Source organism: Prosopis cineraria, unplaced genomic scaffold (assembly GCF_029017545.1).
Source record: "Prosopis cineraria cultivar Desert tree isolate PC_DT_omini unplaced genomic scaffold, ASM2901754v1 PC6, whole genome shotgun sequence".
NCBI classification, from domain to species: domain Eukaryota; kingdom Viridiplantae; phylum Streptophyta; class Magnoliopsida; order Fabales; family Fabaceae; genus Prosopis; species Prosopis cineraria.
The window spans coordinates 8,231,768-8,254,409 of NW_026555337.1; the positions used below are offsets into that span (position 1 = coordinate 8,231,768).

Genomic DNA, 22,642 nt, shown 5'->3' on the forward strand with positions numbered 1-22,642 from the left:
TGTATATCATGACGACTTTGCCTGGAAGAGGACGAAAATTATTAAGCTTAGTCGGTGAGTAATTAAATTTTCAAGAAATGGAATGCGGAAATTTTCCTAGGTCTCCTCTCAAATTATTTGTCAAAAACGATAGTATCTCGTGCATTTGAAAAATGGAGCTGCACTTTTGATTTTGATATATCACATATTATTTTATTAATATTCAGTGGCAGGTTTACATATTATTGAGGGTGGGCAATTGCCCCTCTTAAATTGAGAAAATTACAAAGAGAGATGGGGGTTTTAAAAATTTGCCCCCATTGTCTCTATGATTTTAAACCCATTAAATTCAAACTAAAATATATTTCAGTTTAAAAATATTTAAGTTTTTATATTTCATTTAAGCAATTTTAATTTTTAATTTATTATATTTAAATTTAGATTACTTTTATAAGAATATAATTTTAATTTTTTTAATATTTTACAAATCTAAAGTCAAACTAAATAATAAATAACCTTAATAAAAATGAAATTTGAAATTTTAAAACATACAAAAACTAAAAGAAGATCAAAAGATAGGAAGATGGAGAAATCTTTTGCTAGAAAATAGAGTTTGAGATGAGAGACAGAGTGAATGGTGTGAGAATGTGAGGTTAAGTATGAGAAAATGATTAAAACTAGCAATAATATTGTCTGTTGCCACAATAACTATAGAAAGAGCATTTTTTTTCTAAATTTACGAAAAATCAATTGCATAATAAATGGAAAACCTATGATTTAATAGCATTGACAATGAACTAATTATTTAACAGTTTCAAAACATGAAGCCATATAGAGAAAACTTGTAAAGTATGTAAATATTTATTTTATAGATTAAAATTTTTTAATTTTTTTACATTTTATATAATTTATGATCCCACTGACTCAAGGTCTTGTGTCCACCACTGTTAATAATGTTGATGGAAAGTTTGACGATCAAGCATAGCAATAAGAAATCTCCTAGAAGAATTTTATATTATCTTATTTGAATGTGACAAACGACTCGTTTAAACCTGTCTCCATGTTCTTATAATTTTTCTTTAATTTTGAATTAAGTCCTTATAATTTATTTTATTTGATAAAATTTAGATACTTAACTTTATATATTGATATATTTTTATTCAATCAAATCAAAATAAGTGAATTTTAATATATTAATAATATTAATAAAAATAGTTTATTATGAAATAAATAGTCTATAAAATATCTACATATTTTAGTTTAATGGAAAATAAGCAACTTAAATATATATATATATATATATAAGACTAATTAAGTATATATAAATTTTTTCCTTTACTTAATATATTTTTACCTAATCATATCAAAACAAGTGCATTTTAATATGTCAATAATATTAAAAATAAAAATTTATTATAAAATAAATAATTTATAAAAGATTCATATATCTTGAACTAATTAGAAATATTTTATGTTCCGTTTGGTTACTAAAAAAGAATAAATTAAAAAAATAAAAGTAAAAATAAAATGATCAAAAGAGATAGGTAAACCATATTCATAAGAAATAAAGATAATTTAATTCATGAGGTTGAGACTTGAGAGTCATAATCTTTAATATTTTTGGAGAGTGTGATGATTTTTATATTTGTGATATATAGTATTGAGTTTTATCATATTTATCATAAGATAAAAGAATAATTTAATTTATTTTAATTTTAATTTCTTTTTCTTCACTGCTTTATATTCTCATCCTTTTTAACGAGCAAACACAAGTTTTTTTCTTTACCTTTTAAGGTGTGATTATTTGTTCCCTGCGAACAACTCTTCTGACACATAATAAAAAATTAAGCTCATGACATAATCAAATTAATTTTCCTTCTCAAATGTTTTTAAATTTTGATTGATATGATAATGGTTGTCTTTTTTTTTTTAGAGAAATTATTTATAGGTTCTGTAGAGAAAATTTATTTATAAATAAGTCTTATAAAATTTAAAAATCACAGTCAGGTTCCTTGATATTTGAGTGGAATTTTAAATTAAGCTATAAAGATAATAATACTCTTATTAAAATATATCAATTAAATAATTAATTTACAATTATAATTTTAACATTTTACAACTATAATTTTACATATTCAATAGTTACACAAAAATGTATTACTAATAAAGTTTAACATTAATTATTTACAACTATTTCATCAGTAATTTATAACTATAACTTTAATTTTTTAAAACTATAACTTTATATATCGAATAATTAAACTAATCAATTTAACTATTAAATGTGTGAAGTTATAGTTATAAAAAATTAAAATTATAGTTATAAATTACTGATAAAATAGTTGTAAATTATTTAATTGATGTAATGTATATATATTTAATAAGGTCATCATCATCTTTTTCTCTCAATTTTAAATTACACTTAAGTTTCAAGAGACCTAATTGTAATTTTTAAATTTTATGAGATTTATTTATAAATAAGTTTGTTAAGACTTATAAATAATGTTTTCTTTTTTTGCTGTGTACTATCATAGATTGACAATAACATTTATTATGAAATAAATGAAATAAAAATCTTATAAAAAAAGATTGACAATGACATTAATTTACATTAAATGCAAGATGTAAAATATAGAGCACAATATTTAAAATCTGTCCATGATTTCTCGTACATGGTTGTGTGTAGTCCATCAAGGAAGAGTGAGATAAAAAAAAAAAAAATGAAACTCATGCGTTGTATCTAATTGTCATTTTTTTTTTCTTTATCTTTCTTCCTCAATTCACCATGAAGTATTTGCAGTGAATATTAGGATGTTTTTCAATAAAAAATTTCTATTTACACTAAACAGGCAAACAAAATAAATAAATAAAAGGTTCTAAGATCTTGAAGAGGCGCACATGGTGTGCAAAAGATCGGCAGCATGACATGCTTCACGCTTTGAAAAACATAAATTCAGATTGTAAAAGAAGATGGAATATGATTATTAGACTAAAATTGCTTGTTATCAAATCCTTAATAAAAATATACCCAAGTTAATACTCTTTCTTCATTTCAACATTTCATAGTTGGGATCTTTAAGCAATGTTTCTGTACATAAAATCATATTGATGAAGAATTTAAATACAGTAAAGATCTGCAATATCATTTGCATTGAATGCGTATAATACAATATTTAAATTTTGTCCGCCTTTTTTTCTATAATATCAATTAATAGTTTGTATGACTACTCCTTTTTCTTTCTTTCCTTATCCATAAAAGGGGCAAAGCCTAGAATATTTCATTAACGAGTAGATAAAACGAGGGGAAGAAATCCCCACAATGATGATTAGATCACTTGAAATGGTGCTTGATTTTTTTCAAACGAGATAAAAGAATTTAAATTTTATAGATAAAAAATTATTTTAAAAAATCTACTTTCAATTAAACCCAACAATATTTGCATATAGATGAATAGTATAACTGTATGAAAAGGAAAAACAAAATTTATAAAGTACTAGCTATTCTTGGATTTAGTTTTAAAAGTTAGTCTATCATAATGTGATGAATCAACGTTCAAATATTTAAGAAGAGATGTATTCATATTTAAGGTCTGATTGTATTTTGAATGTAATTATTTTCAATAGAAGAACACATGTACATAATAAAAAACCTTCTAAGGTTAGTTAAACTACAGGTATAATTGAAAAATGATAATTAATATTATCTTGAAATTTTAAAATAACAAATAAAAATTCAAAAATGACAATGACAATTAGGGAAAAAAGCAGGTTTTAAAATCTCCACAACTCATTTTAGAGAAAATGCTAGGACTTTTTTTTCCAATATAAGTTTCTAGAGATGACAGCCATACAGAAAGGTGTGATGAAACTGGACACACTTTATTCTCACGTATGAAATATTTGAAGATATATATTATTTGCTGCCAGGAAAAAGGATATTGTTTAGCCCAACCAAAAACCAAAAAAAAAAAAAAAAGATTAAGGGCTTCAATAGCATATGCCGGGCAACAGATTGGCCTCATGGTCATGGCATGCTTCACCCTATGAGAAATATAGAAGATCGCAAAAGATGATATAATATGATTATTAATTTATTAGATCAAAGAGCTTGTTATGAAATTTTTAATATAATTATACGTGGATTAGCATTCTTTTTCCAGTACAATATTTCATAATTGGATCTTCTAGTATTATTTCTATAAGTAAAATCTTATAGAAGAATTCAATAATCAGTAACAACTTGAAAATTCATACAATCTATAACAGTGCCAAACAGGGAATGGAAAAAATATTGATCAACACATTAACATAAAGTGATAAAACTACACTGCTTCTTTGGGAAGCAACATTGCACCCAAACAATGAATCTGGGATTGTCATGTTTACAATCTTCACTTTCAAAAAATCCCATATTGAATCATTCAAAGCATATTTGCCTCCATCTCTAATGAAGCGTTTACCATTTCTCAAAGGAACCAAAAGTCAACTATAATCTCAAATGTGAGTAATTAAATAATTAAACTTATTGACCAAGTTACTAATAAGATTCCGTTAATAAAGCATTCAAGATCCATCCCTCCCACTCACATGAAATTGAAGTATAGAATATAGAGAAAACAATAGAAAAATGACATGTTGCAGAGTTCTATATGTGCATATATAAGCGGAGGCCACCTTAACTTTGCTTGCATCTCAGAGAGAGAGAGAGGAAATTGAAGCCAATGGACATGTTTAGCAGAAGAGGTTCAACATGTGTGGTGCTAATAATATTGGTGGCTGCATTGTGTGTGATGCAGATCAATGCAGCTGATACAAGGACTTGCACCAACAGAAGGAGCCCTTGCTTTTTGAGGAGAATAAAATGCCCAGAGGAGTGCCCCTCAGCCTCACCCTCTGATCCTAACGCTAAAGTCTGCTATATTGACTGTGATTCTCCAATATGCAAGGCTCAATGCAAAAGTAAGCTGGGCTATAGCCCTCAAGTTTTGAATTTTTTAAGCTTTATAGTTGGTATCTTAGTCTTTAATGTCCTCATCTCTAATGCACTTTGTGATGTGTCACTTTCTCAATTTCTTTTATCTTTTTTTTTCCTTTTAATTATTAGCTTGCTGATAAAATGATTCTAGTACCTTACAGTCATGAAAGGCAGCTACACTGTTTCATGACTGCAAGTTTCTCATTTTATCTACAAAACAATGATTAAAAAAAAATTATAGGCTGATTGGTCCAATTGGTAAGGCACAACAACGTTGATAGTTGATCTTCCACTCGAAAGGGTCTGTTTTAACTCAATTTGGATTAGTATAGCCCTTGTTAAAGTTCCCTCAATTCAACATGGAGCCATCTTATAGGATACTCTGTGAGGAAAAAATGATCAACCGAAGAAAAGGGGCAAAAATAAATTAGAAAAGCATGACAATACAAGAAATATTAAAAAGTCTACATTGTTTAGTATATATATTTTCAACCCTCCCAAAATCTATGCAAACTTTATTCTAATATATTTTTCAATGTCAAGCGTTCCTTGTAATTAAATTCAGGCCCCAACCTTAGGTTTTGTATTTAAAAAGAGTAATAAATAAAGTATGGTATAGTTAAAAAAAATCACAAAAACTGCCTCATATTCTATATTTTGAATCAAATAAGATTTAATATGCTTTATATTCTAGTTTGGGGGAGCACATATTTTTTAAATGCGGGACCTGTAATTAAATTAAAGCTCCAACCCTGCATTTTGTATCCATTTATGATTTAACATGTGGCTTGAGGAACTTTGTAAATGTAGGGTGCAAATGAGTAATTCTCTTGTTATGGATTGTAAGTGAGGAGTTTTTCTCATGAAAATTTTTGAAACAGGACGCAAACCAAACTGCAATGGTCGTGGATCCGCATGTTTAGACCCTCGTTTTGTTGGCGCGGATGGGATTGTGTTCTACTTCCATGGAAGGAGGAATGAGCATTTCACCTTAGTATCAGACACCAACTTGCAAATCAATGCCCATTTCATCGGTCTTCGGCCAGCTGGGAGGTCTAGAGACTACACTTGGATCCAAGCACTGGGAATCCTCTTTGACTCTCATAAATTCTCCATTGAAGCCACCCCAGCAGCAACTTGGGATGATGAAGTTGACCATTTAAAGCTCTCTTACAATAGAGAAGAAATTATCATCCCAAAAAGCCACTTCTTTGCTTGGGAATCCCCAGAAAACAAGGTTAGAGTGGAGAGAACTTCAAGCAAGAACAGTGTCATGATTACTATTTCAGAAGTTGTAGAGATATCTGTGAATGTTGTGCCTGTGACTGAGGAAGATAGTAGAATCCATAACTATCAAATTCCTGAAGACGATTGCTTTGCTCACCTGGAGGTGCAATTCAAGTTCTATGGTTTATCACCTAAAGTTGAAGGGGTTCTTGGGAGGACTTACCAGCCGGATTTCAAAAATCCAGTGAAGCCCGGCGTGGCAATGCCAGTGGTTGGAGGGGAGGACAAGTATAGAACAACTTCACTTCTTTCTACAGATTGTGGAATGTGTTTGTTCTCTCCTGCTCAAGCTTTTCCACAAAAGAAAGAAGAGTTAGTAATGGAATATGGGATGTTAGATTGCACAAGTGCTGCAAACAGTGGGAATGGTATAGTTTGCAGAAGATAAACAAATCAGGAAATCACCATTGTGATTCTAGAATAATCATATGTTTGATTTATTTAAGAGAATGTTTGTCCGTGTTAAACTTCATGGTTTGAGTAAAAGGTGTGTGTAACCTTTTGTTTTACCTCATTAATGATTGATAAAATGATTCCAAAAAAGGTGTAATAAAAGTTATCTCATTTCTTAATATAAAAGATCATATTCATGTTATATTTGCTTTGCATTTACATATTTAGTCTGAAGACCGTCTAGTCAAAGAGAATCCCATCTCTAAGTGTCACATAAAGTTCAAGGTTATCTTATTTCAAGAGATACTTGTGGGCTCCTTTTCTCAAACTTTTTTCTAAAGAAAAATAAAGTAAGGTTGGAAAAGATCATACAGTTTGTATATATAGTACATATGCACTATATATTTTTACTTTTGTATGTCTTTTTTAGCTTTTTATTTTGATATGTATATAAACAAAAAAAATATTAGTCCTCACCCCTCTCATACTCCTGCTGCCCCTGGCTGTGCTGCATAAACCTAGCTGCCTTGTGTGTCTTGGGTAGGTGATAATAATGAGTTTATCAGAGTTGCATCAGAATTTAAGACATGAAGGTGTATTTTTTTTGCCCAAATGAGATTGTTTAAACTCTTCTATTTTGATGTAGAAAAGAGAAAATGGATTATATGAAGATATGATTTATTTCCTCTCACAATTTTTCACTTTCATATGACAAGTTTCTAGCCTTCACAGTCTTGTACATAGGAAATCTGCAACTGTAGTTAGAGTTGAAAAGCTTCTCAAATATGATAGGGAAAAGGTAACAGAAAAAATTCAAACAAAGCTAAATACCAAAAATCAAAATTGAGAAGAAGACCCTTACTTTCTATATTGATTTCATAAAGAAAGAACTTACAAGGTCCATATATATTACAATGTGTAAGAACAAGGGCAGTTTAACTCCTTGGATTTATATGAACAAAACATCAGAATATTAACGATACCTTATAGGCTTACAAGCAATTTCTAACAGGCTCATTTCCACCCATCACTTTACTATATTACAAGAATTGCTTATGGGCCAAAAAAATGGATTAAAAACATAGAGAGAAATGATGATAAACCGCCATTCATCAATCAGGAACTTTTCAAATTGTTCAAAAACCAAAAAGGCCACTGTACTTGATGGCCCAAGGATAGAATTAATCATGGATACACAAGATTTCATCTTCCTCGAGGATTTACCAATTGTGAGAACACTGCACTTGTGGCGGCATCTTCTGCATCATCATCTGTTGTAGAGTTGCCCACATCAACCATACTTACACTGTTATCAAAAGGCTTAAGTGTAGTCAACTGAATTCCAATAATATGATTGGTACTGTTATCTTCAGGTTCTATGAGTGCTGAAGACGTCTCTTGAAGCTGCAAAGCATATTCAAGATTCCACAAGACATCTCCCATGGATGGCCTATCCACACCGTGCTCGGCCAAGCATTTCTCAGCTGTCTCTCCGAATTTCTTTAGTGAAGCAGGATTCACCTTCCCCACAAGATTTTGATCCATGATTTGATCAAGCATCCCCTTTTTCTGCCAGGTCATTGCCCACTCAGCTATGTTAACCTGCTCCCTAGGAAGAACAGGATTCAAAGCTGGTCTTGTGCATAACACTTCCATTAGAACAACTCCAAATGAATAGACATCTGATTTCTCTGTGAGTTGTTGCCTTCTGAAGTATTCAGGATCAAGATAACCAAAACTACCTTTCACTGCAGTGCTCACATGGGTCTGATCCAGAGCAGGACCAGTTTTTGAGAGGCCAAAGTCAGCAACTTTGGCAACAAAATTGTCATCCAAGAGGATGTTTGTTGTCTTTACATCTCTGTGAATTATGCTTTGAGCTGCACCAGTGTGAAGATAATGGAGTCCCCTAGCTGCTCCTATGCAAATTTCGAGCCGTTGCTTCCATGATAGAGGCGGTAGGTCTGCTCCATACAAATGGCTTCTAAGAGGTCCATTAGCCATGTATTCATACACAAGAATCATTTCTGACCTCTCATCACAATGGCCAATGAGAGACACGAGATGACGGTGGCGAAGCTTGGACAACATGTCGATTTCAGTTCTGAATTCAGCAATGCCTTGTTCTGATCTAGGGTTGCCTCTTTTGACAGCTACATTGGTGCCATCATCAAGCGTTCCTTTGTAAACCCTCCCAAAACCACCAACCCCAAGAAGCAGCTTCTCATCAAATTTGTTGGTTGCATCCAGGATTTCTTGAAAACTAAAGAAACGCCCAAGATTTGTCGAAGCTAAAGAAATGTAACTTGCAGTTCCACTCTTTTGTGATATTGTTGACTTTGTCATGGTTTGAGAGTTTCCATATAAGGGTAAAGGCAGCCATGAATTACCTTGTTGAGTGGATTTTGAAGTGCGTCTCACCAAGCAACAATAGTAACACAAACCAACCAATGCTATTGCAGCTATTGCTCCAACAGCAGAACCAACTATTATTCCTATCTCGTTCGCCTTTGAAGATGAACTGGGAAGAAGATTCTCAACTGAAGAAAGCCCATCCAAGCTCTTCAATGCATTGCTAATTTTCATTATCTCCAGCCCATTCATGGTGGCATTTGTGATGTCTGCCATTGAATCTGGACCCACACTTACACTCAAAGTGTTTGAATCTGTTGAGGCATTAGAAACGAAGTCCTTGAAGTAAGGCACTGCCAAGTTACCAGTTATAGATGAAAGGTCAAAACTTCCAAGAGCTATGTCAAAATTAATGAACATATCAAACACTAAACTATTGAGGGATATGCTCATAATATCACAAAAGTGTGCCCGAATGAAATAAGAGAAGTTTGGATCCACTGGGAAGACCCAAGTAATGTTGAAACTATTTTGAGCCACATTTGCATCACCCATCGTTTCTGTTGTGGCATAAACCATATTTGGGGCTGTCTCAGGTGAAACACTTGCTGGATACTTGATGATCGCAGGGCTAACTGAAACATTAAGGACAGAACTATTCACATGAAGGTATTTCAGATCATTCTCCCAAGTCCTTCCAAGGGTGTCATTTTGGGCAGTAAGCAGAGGACCCCCCATATTCAACCGGTACACAGTTTCAAAGGCAAGTTCAGAAAGGCCGCTGAATGGGGCTGATGGGTTTAAAGCCAGTGCCTGATCAACAAACAAATCATTTGGCATTGATACAACTTCAATACCATTGACAAAAACCAGTGAACCATTAGAAGGAATGAGGGTGAGAGTCAAGGTATCAGATGTAACATTGATTGCATACTCCTTGAACATATAAGAACCGTTGTAGTTCTTAAAGGTGAAGTTATTCAAGAGAACAAATTCATCACTAACCACAGTTAAAGAAGCAGAAGTCAAGTCATGGCTAGGGTTTTTAACAGGAAAGAAGTACAGGCGGACCCAGTGACGGCCTTGTTTCTGAATTTCAAAGTTGTAAGAAGATTTCTCGGTGAATATCCGAGCTGACTGGTATATAGGGAATGGGACACGAGAACTAGAATTAGCAACAGCAATAGAATTCCCAGTTTCCAATACTAATGAAGAGTGCTGTGAATCAGGAATAAAAGTACGAGCTTGGAAAGTGATATTTTGAGATGAACCACAAGCAATCAGATAATTATCAGGAGGGGTGTATGATGCAAATGACCCATCCACCAAGAACAAAAACACTACCAAAACAAAAAGATCCCACTTCACAATGTTCACCTTCATCATCTTAACTTCCAGATCTTCGCCAATCCATAAACGGGTTTAAACGAATCAGCCGGGAAATCACAGAGACCTCAGAATTACGTGAACATTGAGCAAAACGCTGCAAATCCTATTCACAAACAGTTGGTGGGTAACATTCACAAAACCTGCAGCAATACCGGATCTAATCAACTTAATGCCCAGAAGAAGACATTTCTTCTACAAGTATGTGACAAAAACACAATGATCTTAAATTAAACATCACAAGACAATACAATACAAAAACACGAGCTCTTCTCAGCTATAACTTCAGATCCTATTTGCTAAAGTTTTCGGACGTAAACAGTCTGGAACTAAATAGGAGTTCTTACCTCATGGAAGGAGCAACATGGCGTATAATGCGATGCCAGGTGAAGAGACATGATAGAGACGAGATAGAGTTGAAGCTAGAAAGAAGAATTACATGAATCTCATTGGTGAATGGAAGCCCATTATGAAGTTGAGCTTTTAGTGTGGACACAAACACCAGCTTCCAGGTTGTTTATTAGGCTGTCAACAACGGAGAGGAAGAAAACAGAGGACCCCACAGAAAAGAAAAAGGATAAGAAACTTCGAAATCTCACTTGCTAGCTGCTACACCTCCTCCATTATAAGAGGGAAAAATCAGAATCTGAGAATCCAGCTGTGCCCTCAAGTTATTGCGCTGTGATTTTTAAAAATTTTGAGAATCTTTGAAAAAGAATAATTTAGTTCATATAAAATCATAAAACTCTGCAACTAGTAGAGTTATTATTATCATCTATCAGCCATGAAAGAAGGTAGTATTTAATGGAGAGGTATACCAACCGGAGCTTGTTGTTGTTTGTAATATAAAATTTTTGAGTTTTTGAAATCGTAGAAAAGGGTTCGAAGAACATGAGGGTGTGCTGGGATGGAGGATCTCTGGGACCCGCTTTAACGCGGCTTCAAAGATACAGAAGGGACAAGAAGGACAGAGTTGACGGCGCTCATTGACGTAGTTGGAAGCAATTCATGTATCAGTTTTTTAAAAATTCGTAAGTTTGAAGATTTGTACATGAATTGGGTGAAGAAGACTAGAAAATGGAAGAGTATAGTTGAAAAAACTAGAAAGAACTGTGAGAAATAGCGGTTTAAGACGTTAATGTGAATGAGACAGTGACTTTGAGGCCAAAAGGAAAAAGAGACGTTAATTGGGGGAAGAGAGAGAGAGAGAGAGAGAGAGAGAGACTGATAAGAATAAGAAGCGCCGAATAGAAGCACATGCCGTCTCACTGTCTCGCACCCAACGTCTCTATAGTATCGCTGTCTCCTCTGTCTTCTTCCGCCTCCCAACATTTTTATTTTTTAAGATAAATGATGTGAACTTATGATCACATCTAAATTGGTGGAAATGTGATAGACAACAAAGCCGATTGGGTTGTGAGATTCTGATAAAAAATTAAGAACGTTACCACCAATTTGAGTTGAAATTATAGGTATAATTAAATTTTTTGAGCTCCACTTGTTGAAGAGATTAAAGCAAATTGAAGTTTACTCTGATTTTGTAGAAATCATAAATTTAATCATTAGAAGCTGTAATGATAATCATCCTTTCCATGATATCATTTTTCACGCTATTAGTATTTTAAATAGGAATTGGTTTGTTATTATTAATTTTATTTATAGGGAATGTTATTAGCTTTGCTCATAGACTAGCTAGGTCAGCTCATTTTACAGAGGTTCTTTTTGTATATTTGATCATCTATCATCTTAGTTAGTTGAGGGGATAGATGATGATTGACTTCTTGGCTTTCTTTATGTAGTTTTATTTGTATTGGTTTGTTTTATTTCTCTTGGAATGAATTTTATTTTATCCAAAAAAAATTATAAAATTGTTATCACAAAAAAAACCATCAATATATCAGTGTATACTAATAAGGGAGATAATTTATCAATGTCGGTTTATCCCACATGTAACATTCATGCAGATATATATCAATCTGAAAAGTGACTCGTCACTTCGATTTCATCTAATGAAAAAAAAAAAAATACATGTCTAATTATCATTAAATTTTAAAAATTATAATTATACTTTCAAAATGTATTACTAAATTTTAGAAAATTCTTATTATCAATAAATCATGAATATGTTATTGTTATTGTTCTGATCGAGAATATGTTATTGTTCTTACTATGCGTCTGTAGTTTTTTATTTTATGTGCGCGCGCATGTATATGAGTATACCTCCGTAATAGCTTATGGAAAGAGTTGATTTCAAATAAAAGACGATGGCATCATGTAATATAGGTAGCTGACACTATTTAGTAGGCTAAGTTTTTTCTTGTTGTTGTTGAATATTTATTATAATCTTAATTTAATAAAAAAATGTTTTATATTTTTTATTATTTTTTAATCAATTTGCTAGTAAATAAGGATTTGACTTATGATTCAAAAAGTGATGAAATCAAATTTTACTATTATATGAATAAGTAATTTGCAAACACTGTAAGAATTATTTGAATTTAAAGACATATTTTAACCTGATGAGTTTGGAATCCCATTCAACTAAATTTTTCGGATCAAGTATCTTTTTTTTTTTCCCCGTGTTCCTTTTTAGTATATATTATAGTACATAAGTTTGAATAAGATAAACAACGTGTTTGATGGGCCATAAAAGAATAGGGCCTAGCCCATGAACGAACAAGCGAACCAATATTGATAAACATGAGATCTATCCAATATTGATTTAAAGCCGATAAGTTTTTTCGGCTTATTGTGTTGCCACGAATTTGCTGAAAAAGATATTGGCAAAGTCTGATAAGTTTCGTCCGTTTATCAGTGCGTCATTCTTCTATCACCCTCGCATGATTATTGATTATGATTACAATTATAATTAATGATTAGTTATCATGACGTCAATGATTGGTGGCTATGCGTGCCACTAATGAAACCAATACATTGATCATCTTGATTTAAAGTTTTCCATTACATTTACAGTTCAATCAAACATTTTTATACATAAAAAGAAATAGAATGCATGGATTGAGCTATAATGTTAAATAGTATTTCCTCTTTCATGAATTATAAAACTTTGAGATAAAATTTTATATATTAATAAATTTTATTAAATATATTTAACAATCTTATTTTTTTTAAATAAAAATATAAACTTTTAAAAAATATCTATCATTTAATATATTAAAAAGAGAAGAGATAAAAATTAATTATAGAGAGAAAAAGGATAATATTAAAATTAGTGCATTTAATAAAATATTAATTTATTTAAAATATTTTATATTTTAAGATAAAAAATTCTTTTAAAGGTGTCCTATAATTTAAAATGGAGGGAGTAATATTTAAAGGCAACGACTTCAGACCAGAAAAAACAGAGGCAAGCACTAACTTATTTATGTTATGATTAGAATTATCCGCAGAGACAAGTGCATTAAATATTTCTGAAATATAGACCAGAGAGTGAATGATATAAATGTTAAATGAACTATATTACACATAAAATTCCAATTTTAATTTTCGTATGCTTGTTTTAGAGCTGTTTAAAAGATATGTCAATGCCAATTAAAATATCCAGTGCTTATTTCCGGCGAGTAGAATTCTAAGTTTAGTGGTGAATATAGGGCCTAGAGGCATATCATGACTCTGGTGAATTTTTCAAACCCACCTCAGCTAAAATTTTTCTCACGAAAAATAATTATCATTAAGAAAGCTCTACATCCGTATTATCTGAATTGACTCGACTCAAATTATTATCCACCTCCCAATATAACTTAGTTTCATAGATTGAATGATATTGTTTAACGAAAGTTGTTACAATGAACTTTTACGGGAAATATTAAATTTATTTGTCTTCTCAACGCATTAGTATCCAGCCGCTCCATCATGATGAGCTCTTTTTGGATTTTTTTTTTTTTTCTTTTCATGCTGCACTTGTCTTCCACTTGGATCACAGTTAAAAATAGGACAGAAATTATATATATAATGCACCTGTCATTGTAAAACACTTCTAATCATATTTTGCATACAAATTAAATTAATTATTTTTTATTTTATTAAAAAAACACGTCTTTTTCTTTTTGCTTTTAACCAAAGGCAGACATGTATTGTAGGAGGAACTTGGGAGGGACCTTCCCACAGGTCACTGGCACCCCTCCAACGGAGGGAAGGAGAGAGGGAGGGCGATATATTGAGGGATAGAAGAGAGAATCATGGGATAGTAAGAAAGAAGAGAGAGTGCAATAGATGGGAGAAGTGGAGATTTAGAAATAATTTTTTATTGATTTATCTCTTATACATTTTTTAGTACCAATTAATATGTTGAAAATACAAATTTTTAATTAATTATACACTTTTTTCTTCCCAATTTACATGACACTTTTCAGAGATATCCAATCTCAAAATATAAGATATTTTGATATAATAAAAGTTTTATTAACCATGTTTTTTTAATATTATTTTTTTAATTATATTCTCTTTCTTTAGTATTCTTTCACAAATAGAATATTAAATAAAAAATATTTTTTAAAATTTTTATTTTTATTTTAAAAAAGTAAGATTGTAAAATATTTTTAATAAATTTTATTAATATATATAATTTTAAAAAAAATGTTTTATGAATTGGGACAAAAGTAATATAATATTCCTTCCAATCCCTATCATATAACGCCTTTTAAAAGGTTTTTTTGTTGTTCTTAATATAATACATTTAATGAGATATTAATATATATTTTTTTAGTATCACTTATACTTAAGATGATTACTTATTATAAAGAATGTAATGCAGATTTAATATTTTCATTCAAATATGAATAAAATTGTAAGTTTATTATATTTTACACAAAGCTAATAATTTAACTGCATATCTTTAATTTTGGTGAGATTCGATGTGCATTATAATAAAGACCGGTGATATGAATTAATTTTTTAAAAAAATTGGCCTCCCAATTTTTTGAGGCTGGTTCTGCCACTGTTTTAAACCTTTTTTATTACAAAAATTGAGAAGAAGTATTTTGTTTGATTATATTTATCATGTCTACATTAACAAATATAAGAGTAAATTTTTTAAAAAAATTGAAAATGTACTGAATGTCATATATTTTGGATTAAACTCAGAAAAAAAAAAGATCTCTCAGTTTAGAGGGGAGGGAGAATATTTCTTGAACAAGTAGATGAAGGAAATATTAAAACTTACTAACATGTCAAAATTAGCCTTCTCTTTTTTATATAGGTCCTCAATTAAATGCTCCTTGGAATGTTGATCATATATTCATAAAGTAATAATTTTAATTCACTATAAGGCATTTTAGGAAAAACTCGTTAATATAAAATTTGAAACTTACAAATAGGCAGCGAGAAATTGCTCATGAGATCAAGAATGGTTTTAAGAAGAGATTAATTTAGATGATGATGATGATTAAATGATTAATCATTGGTTTTGAAAACAGAGATGAAAGCGACATAACATGGTAAGCAGGATGCATGACTGACAGCCGTGCGCTGCAATTTGGCTCCCAAAGCCACGTGGTTGATGTCATCCTTCTTCCCTTGCCGTTCCCACTGCCACATATTAATTTATTCAATATTTTTGTATACAGTTAATCTAAAATTACAATTAAATATTTAAGTCCAGATGAGAATTTGAAATTCAATAATTAAGTTAAAATATTCGCTTTTCTAATATTTAAAAATCATTATAAAAATTAATGTCTTAATGTAAGTATATTTTTAAGTTAACATTTTAACAAAAACATATATGTAATTCTTTACAATTACACTCAATTTTAAATTAAATTTTTATAATATATTTTATTTTAATTGAGCCCTTACAGTTTGATGAACTAAATTTTTTTAATCCCTAAAAATTAAAATACTTAAAATTTTTTTTAAAAAATAAAACTTTTTTATATTTTTATTAAATGATATATAACTTTAAAATTAATTACATAATTTTTATAACTCAAAATTTATATAATTAGGTTTCTTCTAAATTTTTTTATGCATATATAATTTTCATAAAAATAATAATAAATATAAATAATGAGTTAAATCAATTTTTTATCTTGGCTAAAATTATTAATTAAATTTTTTGTAATTTTTGTGAAATTTAATAATTAATTATTAGTTTTAATCTTCAAGATTTATTATATATATAATATATCAAATTATAAGAGTTTGATTAAAATAAAATAAACTATAAAAATCTAATTTAAAATTACGTAAAACTATAAAAATTTACAGATATATTTTCTCACATTTTTATTTATAATTGCACCTTTTTATTTTTTTTAGGAAAATGTTTGGATCATGCTTGATAATCTGTATCAATTTTTACATGAACCAAAAAAATCCCTGCTCATGTCATGTCCAACTGATCCAACACAAACGCATTAGTATAGATTTTCAAAATAAAAACAAAAAAATAGCATTCTTGGATCAAATACATCCCTGCGTATGTTTGGGTTTAGACTTTATCATCTAATTTTTATCCCACCAAGCGTACATAGGGCCAAGAAAGCCCAATACATTACTTTGGGCCCAATCCAGTATGAATAATTGTGAGGAATAAGCAGGCTTAACTACCCCCACAAGGTCCTGTAGGTTCCAATGTCTTTTTGATCGTAAAATAATAATAATAATAATAATAATAATATTAAGAATCCGCAAGTGATAAAGGTTCCGTTTAATACGATCAACTATACTTATAAACCAATAAATGTTAGTTCGATTATTAAGAATTTGGTCTATTATTTACAAAGATGTTGATGATGGATCTATAAGTATTTTTGTAAATATTTGTTAATCCAACACGCATGTTCTGGTTATGGTAAGTTTTCAGTACTTAATTCAACTAAAATTTATTTTACCAGGAAAAAGAAAACTATACATATAAATAAAGGAATTCATATCTATAAATTAGAAGTGAAATGTATTTAACCATAAGATGTCATTCTCCACAATGGATTTTCACAGCTAATTTTTCCCTTCATTTCGTTTTTTGGTTTTTCTTTTTTTTTGGGGGGGGGGCCTCAATGACGAAAACTAGTATTTTACTCAATTATGCACCCAAAAAAATATCATTACCATTATCAGCTTAACAATTCCACATCAGGGAGAACAAAATTATCACCAAAATACAATGATAACTAAAGTTACACCCAAAGTGGATAAGAAAAACTGAATTAACTAAAAATAAAATAAGGGGTTGCTTAGTGGCACCGGTATTACTTGTGGATGTAGAAGATCTTGAGTTTGGTCTCGTGTATAGTTGTCAAACTCTCAAATTAATTTTATGAGGTTAACATTTTTAAATATAAATTCATGTCAACTCATTTATAAACTCGGATTAGATACAAACTTAATTAAACTCACAAATTTACTTTTAAATTTATCATTTTTATATTTTTAACTTATAAAATTATGTCAACTAATTCATAAACTCAGATTTGATGCAAGTTTGGTTAAGCTTGTTAAGTTTGTCAAATTTTTTTTTTGAGTTAAGTGAATTAAGTATATATTATATGTGAATTAAGTATATATTATAAAGAATTCAGTTCATAAAAGTTATAGAACCTGGTTCAAAGGAAAAAAAACTTAAAATGTAAAAACTAATATTAATAAAAAAATAAAAAAAATATCAAAAATAAGTTCGTCTATTTTAAATTTTTTATGCTTTGTATATGATAATTTATCCATGTAAATGAGTTTAATTTCAATAATTTATATTTTAATATATTTAAATTAAATTACAATTATATTTTAATAGTTATTTTTTAATAGAGGTAAACTCTTACAAATTTATGATATGAGTTTATATTTCTGTTAGGAGTTTACTTAAACTCGCTAGTTTAACAACCTTAGTCCTATGTGCATGCGCACACCCCCAAAAAAATAATATGTGTGTGTAATGTAAAAATGAAATAAATAAAATTGATGACGCTTACTTTAATTTGATCCATCATAATGTGATCTAAATTGACTATACAATCCGCTGCTACCACTAGTATCGAATGTCAATGTTATTATCTCATACTTTTTTTTTAATGAACATTATCTCATAATTGTGTGCTTATAATTCAAAAGACGAGCTTGGCAAGAAAATAAAGTAATTGAAGCCAAGTTTAATGCGGGGGCATGGGCTGTGGCTGAGTGAATGAATAAAATGGGCAGTATCCCATCTTCGTGACATCCCCACAAAAAGTCAATACATTGAACCTTTTTCATTCTTTCATTCTCCATAATTTTGACTTTCTAGCCTTTATTTAAGAAAAAAATGGATCACATTTATTGAACTCTTGAATAAATATGAACAATAAATATTTTTTATATGATAAATATTATGAAAAAAGCATTATCTCTTGCTCATTTTTCAAGCTATCAAATTCAACTTCAAAATAGCTTGGATTGGTGGGTGACAAATTGTGTTAGTAATATCACCATTTTTTTTCACTTGAAAGAGATTTTAAATTCAAATTTGATATTGCATGCTTGTGTAAGGCACAAGGTGTCTCCCTTTTATAGAGAAAACTTGAAGAGTTAGGTTAGATGTAAGTTTGTTTTAAAAATAACTTATATATTTTTCTTTATTTAATTATTTTGCAGTATTTAATTACTTTCTAAAAGTTAGATTGAGCCTTGATCACAATTACAATTACTATTGTCCAACCTAATTGAATTTTATGGATGTAAAATCTGTTAACAGTTAGTTCTTTCTTTCTTTCTTTCTTTTTTTCAATCCACAAGGCTTAACACAAAACAAATTTGTTGTAAGAAGAACATGTGTTGATGAATTAGTCAAATCAGCAGTGTGAAGACGAGATCTTTTCAAAGTTCTTCTTTTGATTTCTTTATCCTCTATTTTCTAAAAATAACAATAACGCACACTATTTTATTAAATAAAAAAATAATCCAAAATAGATTATATTGACACGTAATGCTGTGCTACCTCCAACTTCAAAGCTTCCCGCTGTCTAGTTGCCCTATGTTCACATTCGGGAGAGGAGTCTCTCCATTTTTTTTCCTCCATTTTCCTCACTTTTCCCATCTCTATCATTCAAATTATTTTATTAAATAATTTTTTTAAATAATAAAATTAATGAATGGTGAGGGCGAGAGAAGTGGAGGAAAGCGAAGGAAAAAAAAAGTGAAGAGATCCTCTTCTCGTTCACATTATTATTGCCACTTCAAAGGCACTAAAGTGTAACATTTTTTTTTCTAAAAAAAAAAGGGTTTACAGTTGGTTGAGTAAATGGTGTCATTTGGATCAGATCATACTTCTAGATTTGAACAAGGCTTGTACATATTGGATGACTCGAACTATAAAGACCCCAGGATAAGCCTCGACCAGTTGAGCCAAATTAAATCACCCCTTAGTAGCTCACAAATACATTTCTAAATTACTCACTAACAAAATCTTCATATTACCAACAATATTAGAATTAACAATATTATGAGTTATGAACCAAATGCTCATAATTACTCATTGGACTATGTTTTGTTGATACTAAAGTTTCAATTTATTATACTCTCACAACATTTAAAAAAAAAAAACCTACGTCTCGAGTTACTCTTCACATATTTTTCTCAAACTAAGAGCTGCAAAATCCTGGCCCAAAAAAAAACAAAAGAACTGCAAAAGCTACCGAGAATAGAATTACAGCCGTGCCCACAGAAGAAGGATTAATTGTGAAATGAGAGATAGATTGTGGATCCAATCTTGATGCAGGTATGGTTGATTCTGTGAAGATGCCATATGTGAGGAAACTGGAAAGAAGCTGTCATGCCTATATAAATAAAAGTCTCAATTGTGGCCGGCACGCCTATGACACGTGAGCAATCTGGAAAAGCCGCCGGCAAGCTAAATATATTAATTAAAGAGCCGAGTTAATGATGGAGGAGGGAGATCGGTGAGAAGAAGAAGAAGAAGAAGAAGGAACCAAATTAGTGGGGGTGGTGTGTCTGCCTCGGATCATCTGAAGAACTGTGAATCTCATGAATTGGGCAATCTCTAATGCACATCTCAGCATCGTCGTGGGCACCATAATAACTCCCCACAACCCTCTCACCCGCATCATTTTTCAGACCAAGCATAAAAATAATGTGACTTCTCTGAATATTGAAGATTCAAGTGGATTTGAGAAAATATTTACGAGAGTGAAGAATGACTGGTTTAAATATGTGAATAATTAGTAATTAAAAATAGGCGCGGACTTGATCAAGTCCTCGGGTTTGTGCTTGTTTTTTTAATAAAAAATTGGTTGGTGTTGAATTTGGTGACGCGTTCAGCGAAAAGGTGTGGTCATAGCGTAATGTGACTATGTCGCGTATCATCTCACTCCGTTTTCGGTTACAAGTTATAACAGCTTTTGTGTTTGGGGAAAGGCGGTGAGCTTTTGGTCATCTAAATTTCAATGCAATCTTATTATATATTTCATCTCATCTAGTAAGGCACTTTTAATCATATCACTAAAATCAAAGTGAAATAGTAAAGCTATTAATTTTATCTGAAAAAAATCTTTTAATTTTATCCATATTTACATGAATTTTTTCTTGAAATTTGCATTATGTTCTCTCTCATAATTAATGAGTTTAAATAAAAGTAATATTAAAAAATTTTAATTAATGCCCACACCAAATGCAATATACTCCCTGTTATTATGAGATACTTTTAACTATTTCACATATATTAAGAAAAGTTTATTTTTTTCCTTTGATATCATAAAAAGTGAGAGGTATTTTTATTTTTATCTTTAACTTTAAATAATAATACAACTATATTAAGTATCTTTACATTAATCAAGAAGGGATACAATTGCAAAAGTAATTTAATTATTATAATGTGCCCTATGTTTTGGATCAAAAATTATTTCTAAAAGGTATCTTATAAATATGACCGAAGAGAGTACTATGTAAAGACCATCAATCTCTTTTGGCTAAAAGATAACTTATAATAAAGATAAGAGGAAGTGTATTACTAGCTACAATATTACATTGAAAATGACTCATGGCTCTCTTATTATAAGTCATTTATAACTATCTTATTGAAATTAAGGAGAGATATCTAAAATATTGACATTATCTTGAAAAGAAATTTCTCGGTTAATCCTTATCAAATGCATAATTTTTAAAAACAATTTTCCTCTCATAATAACTTTTTACACTACTAACAGAAAATTGCTAAAAATTAAGATTGAAAGAAAGTAATTAATAATCCCGTCATTTTATGTAAAGTGACTTATAAAAAATACCATCAATTTCTTTTGAAATGTGACTTATTTAATTTATAGGATTGGAAGGAGTATAAAAGTTGGGGATCGAACCTTCAATCATATCCCTTCGGACCTGGTCACATTAAATAGATAAAAGAAATTGTTGGTCCATTTTATGAGTCACTTTTACATAAAAATAAATTATTAATTACTTTCTTTTAATTTTACCTCTTTGTAATTTTCTGTAAGTATGATGAGATTGTATACAGGAGTTATAAATGTTTAATGTTTTTGAATATGATAAATTTAATAAGGATATAGTGGCAAGTTTATTTCTCTTCTTATTTTTTCCCCAGAAGTGACTGGATAAAATAAATGGGACCAGCCTTTACTAAGGGTGGGGGGCAGCGTAATTAATAGATGTTGCCATTAGCCATCAACATGAAATGGTAGTACGAGAAATTTAGATTTGATAACTCTATTTAATATACATATTAAGTGTCTATACCACCTGAACCATTAAAATATATATTAATGGTTTTAAATTTATAATCTACTTGAAATTAATAAATGAATAAATTTATTTAAACTATTAATTTAAATTTATATAACTCAGATGATAAAGGCACTCAATGTTTATACTAAATACATTCACCGAATTTAAATCAATAGTATAAGATATTTGAATATGAAAGATAAATGCTTATAGGAACTTAGAAGCATGGCTTTCTCTATCCCTATCACAAGCTTCATTATTCAACGCAACACGCCAACTTCTTCTATCTTTGCTTATTCCTTCGTCCTTCTCATTCATTAAACCCTCACCCCACCTTTTCCAATGCTCTCCTACGATACCTTGCCATGTAAGTCCTGCTGCTTCCATTGTCTCTTTAATATTTATTGCTTTAGATTGGGAAGTCTATACTGCATCATTTTCATTGTTAAAATGCAATGGACTGGAATAAAATGTGTTCATGGACAATAAAATCCACTAAAATAATGTCATCGATTGATATAAATGTATCCATGATACAGAAAAAACAGAGCTATGGAGTGATATAAATGTGAACACATG

At 30.2% G+C, this 22,642-nt stretch overlaps 2 protein-coding genes across 2 annotated transcripts; one reads left to right on the forward strand and one right to left on the reverse strand.

Moving 5' to 3' along the window:
- Window positions 1-4,652: 4,652 nt before the first annotated feature.
- Window positions 4,653-6,750, forward strand: LOC129314430 (uncharacterized). Its single transcript, XM_054957874.1, has 2 exons — window positions 4,653-4,938; window positions 5,836-6,750. Exons 1-2 carry the CDS (start codon window positions 4,701-4,703, stop codon window positions 6,627-6,629), a joined length of 1,032 nt encoding a protein of 343 aa, XP_054813849.1. The 5' UTR covers window positions 4,653-4,700; the 3' UTR covers window positions 6,630-6,750.
- Window positions 6,751-7,477: 727 nt separating this feature from the next.
- Window positions 7,478-11,447, reverse strand: LOC129313390 (receptor-like protein kinase THESEUS 1). The gene is made up of 2 exons (XM_054956438.1): window positions 10,720-11,447; window positions 7,478-10,515 (listed from the first exon to the last, which is right to left on the reverse strand). The coding sequence occupies exon 2, from the start codon at window positions 10,370-10,372 to the stop codon at window positions 7,838-7,840; it is 2,535 nt and encodes an 844-aa protein (XP_054812413.1). The 5' UTR covers window positions 10,373-10,515; window positions 10,720-11,447; the 3' UTR covers window positions 7,478-7,837.
- Window positions 11,448-22,642: the final 11,195 nt, after the last annotated feature.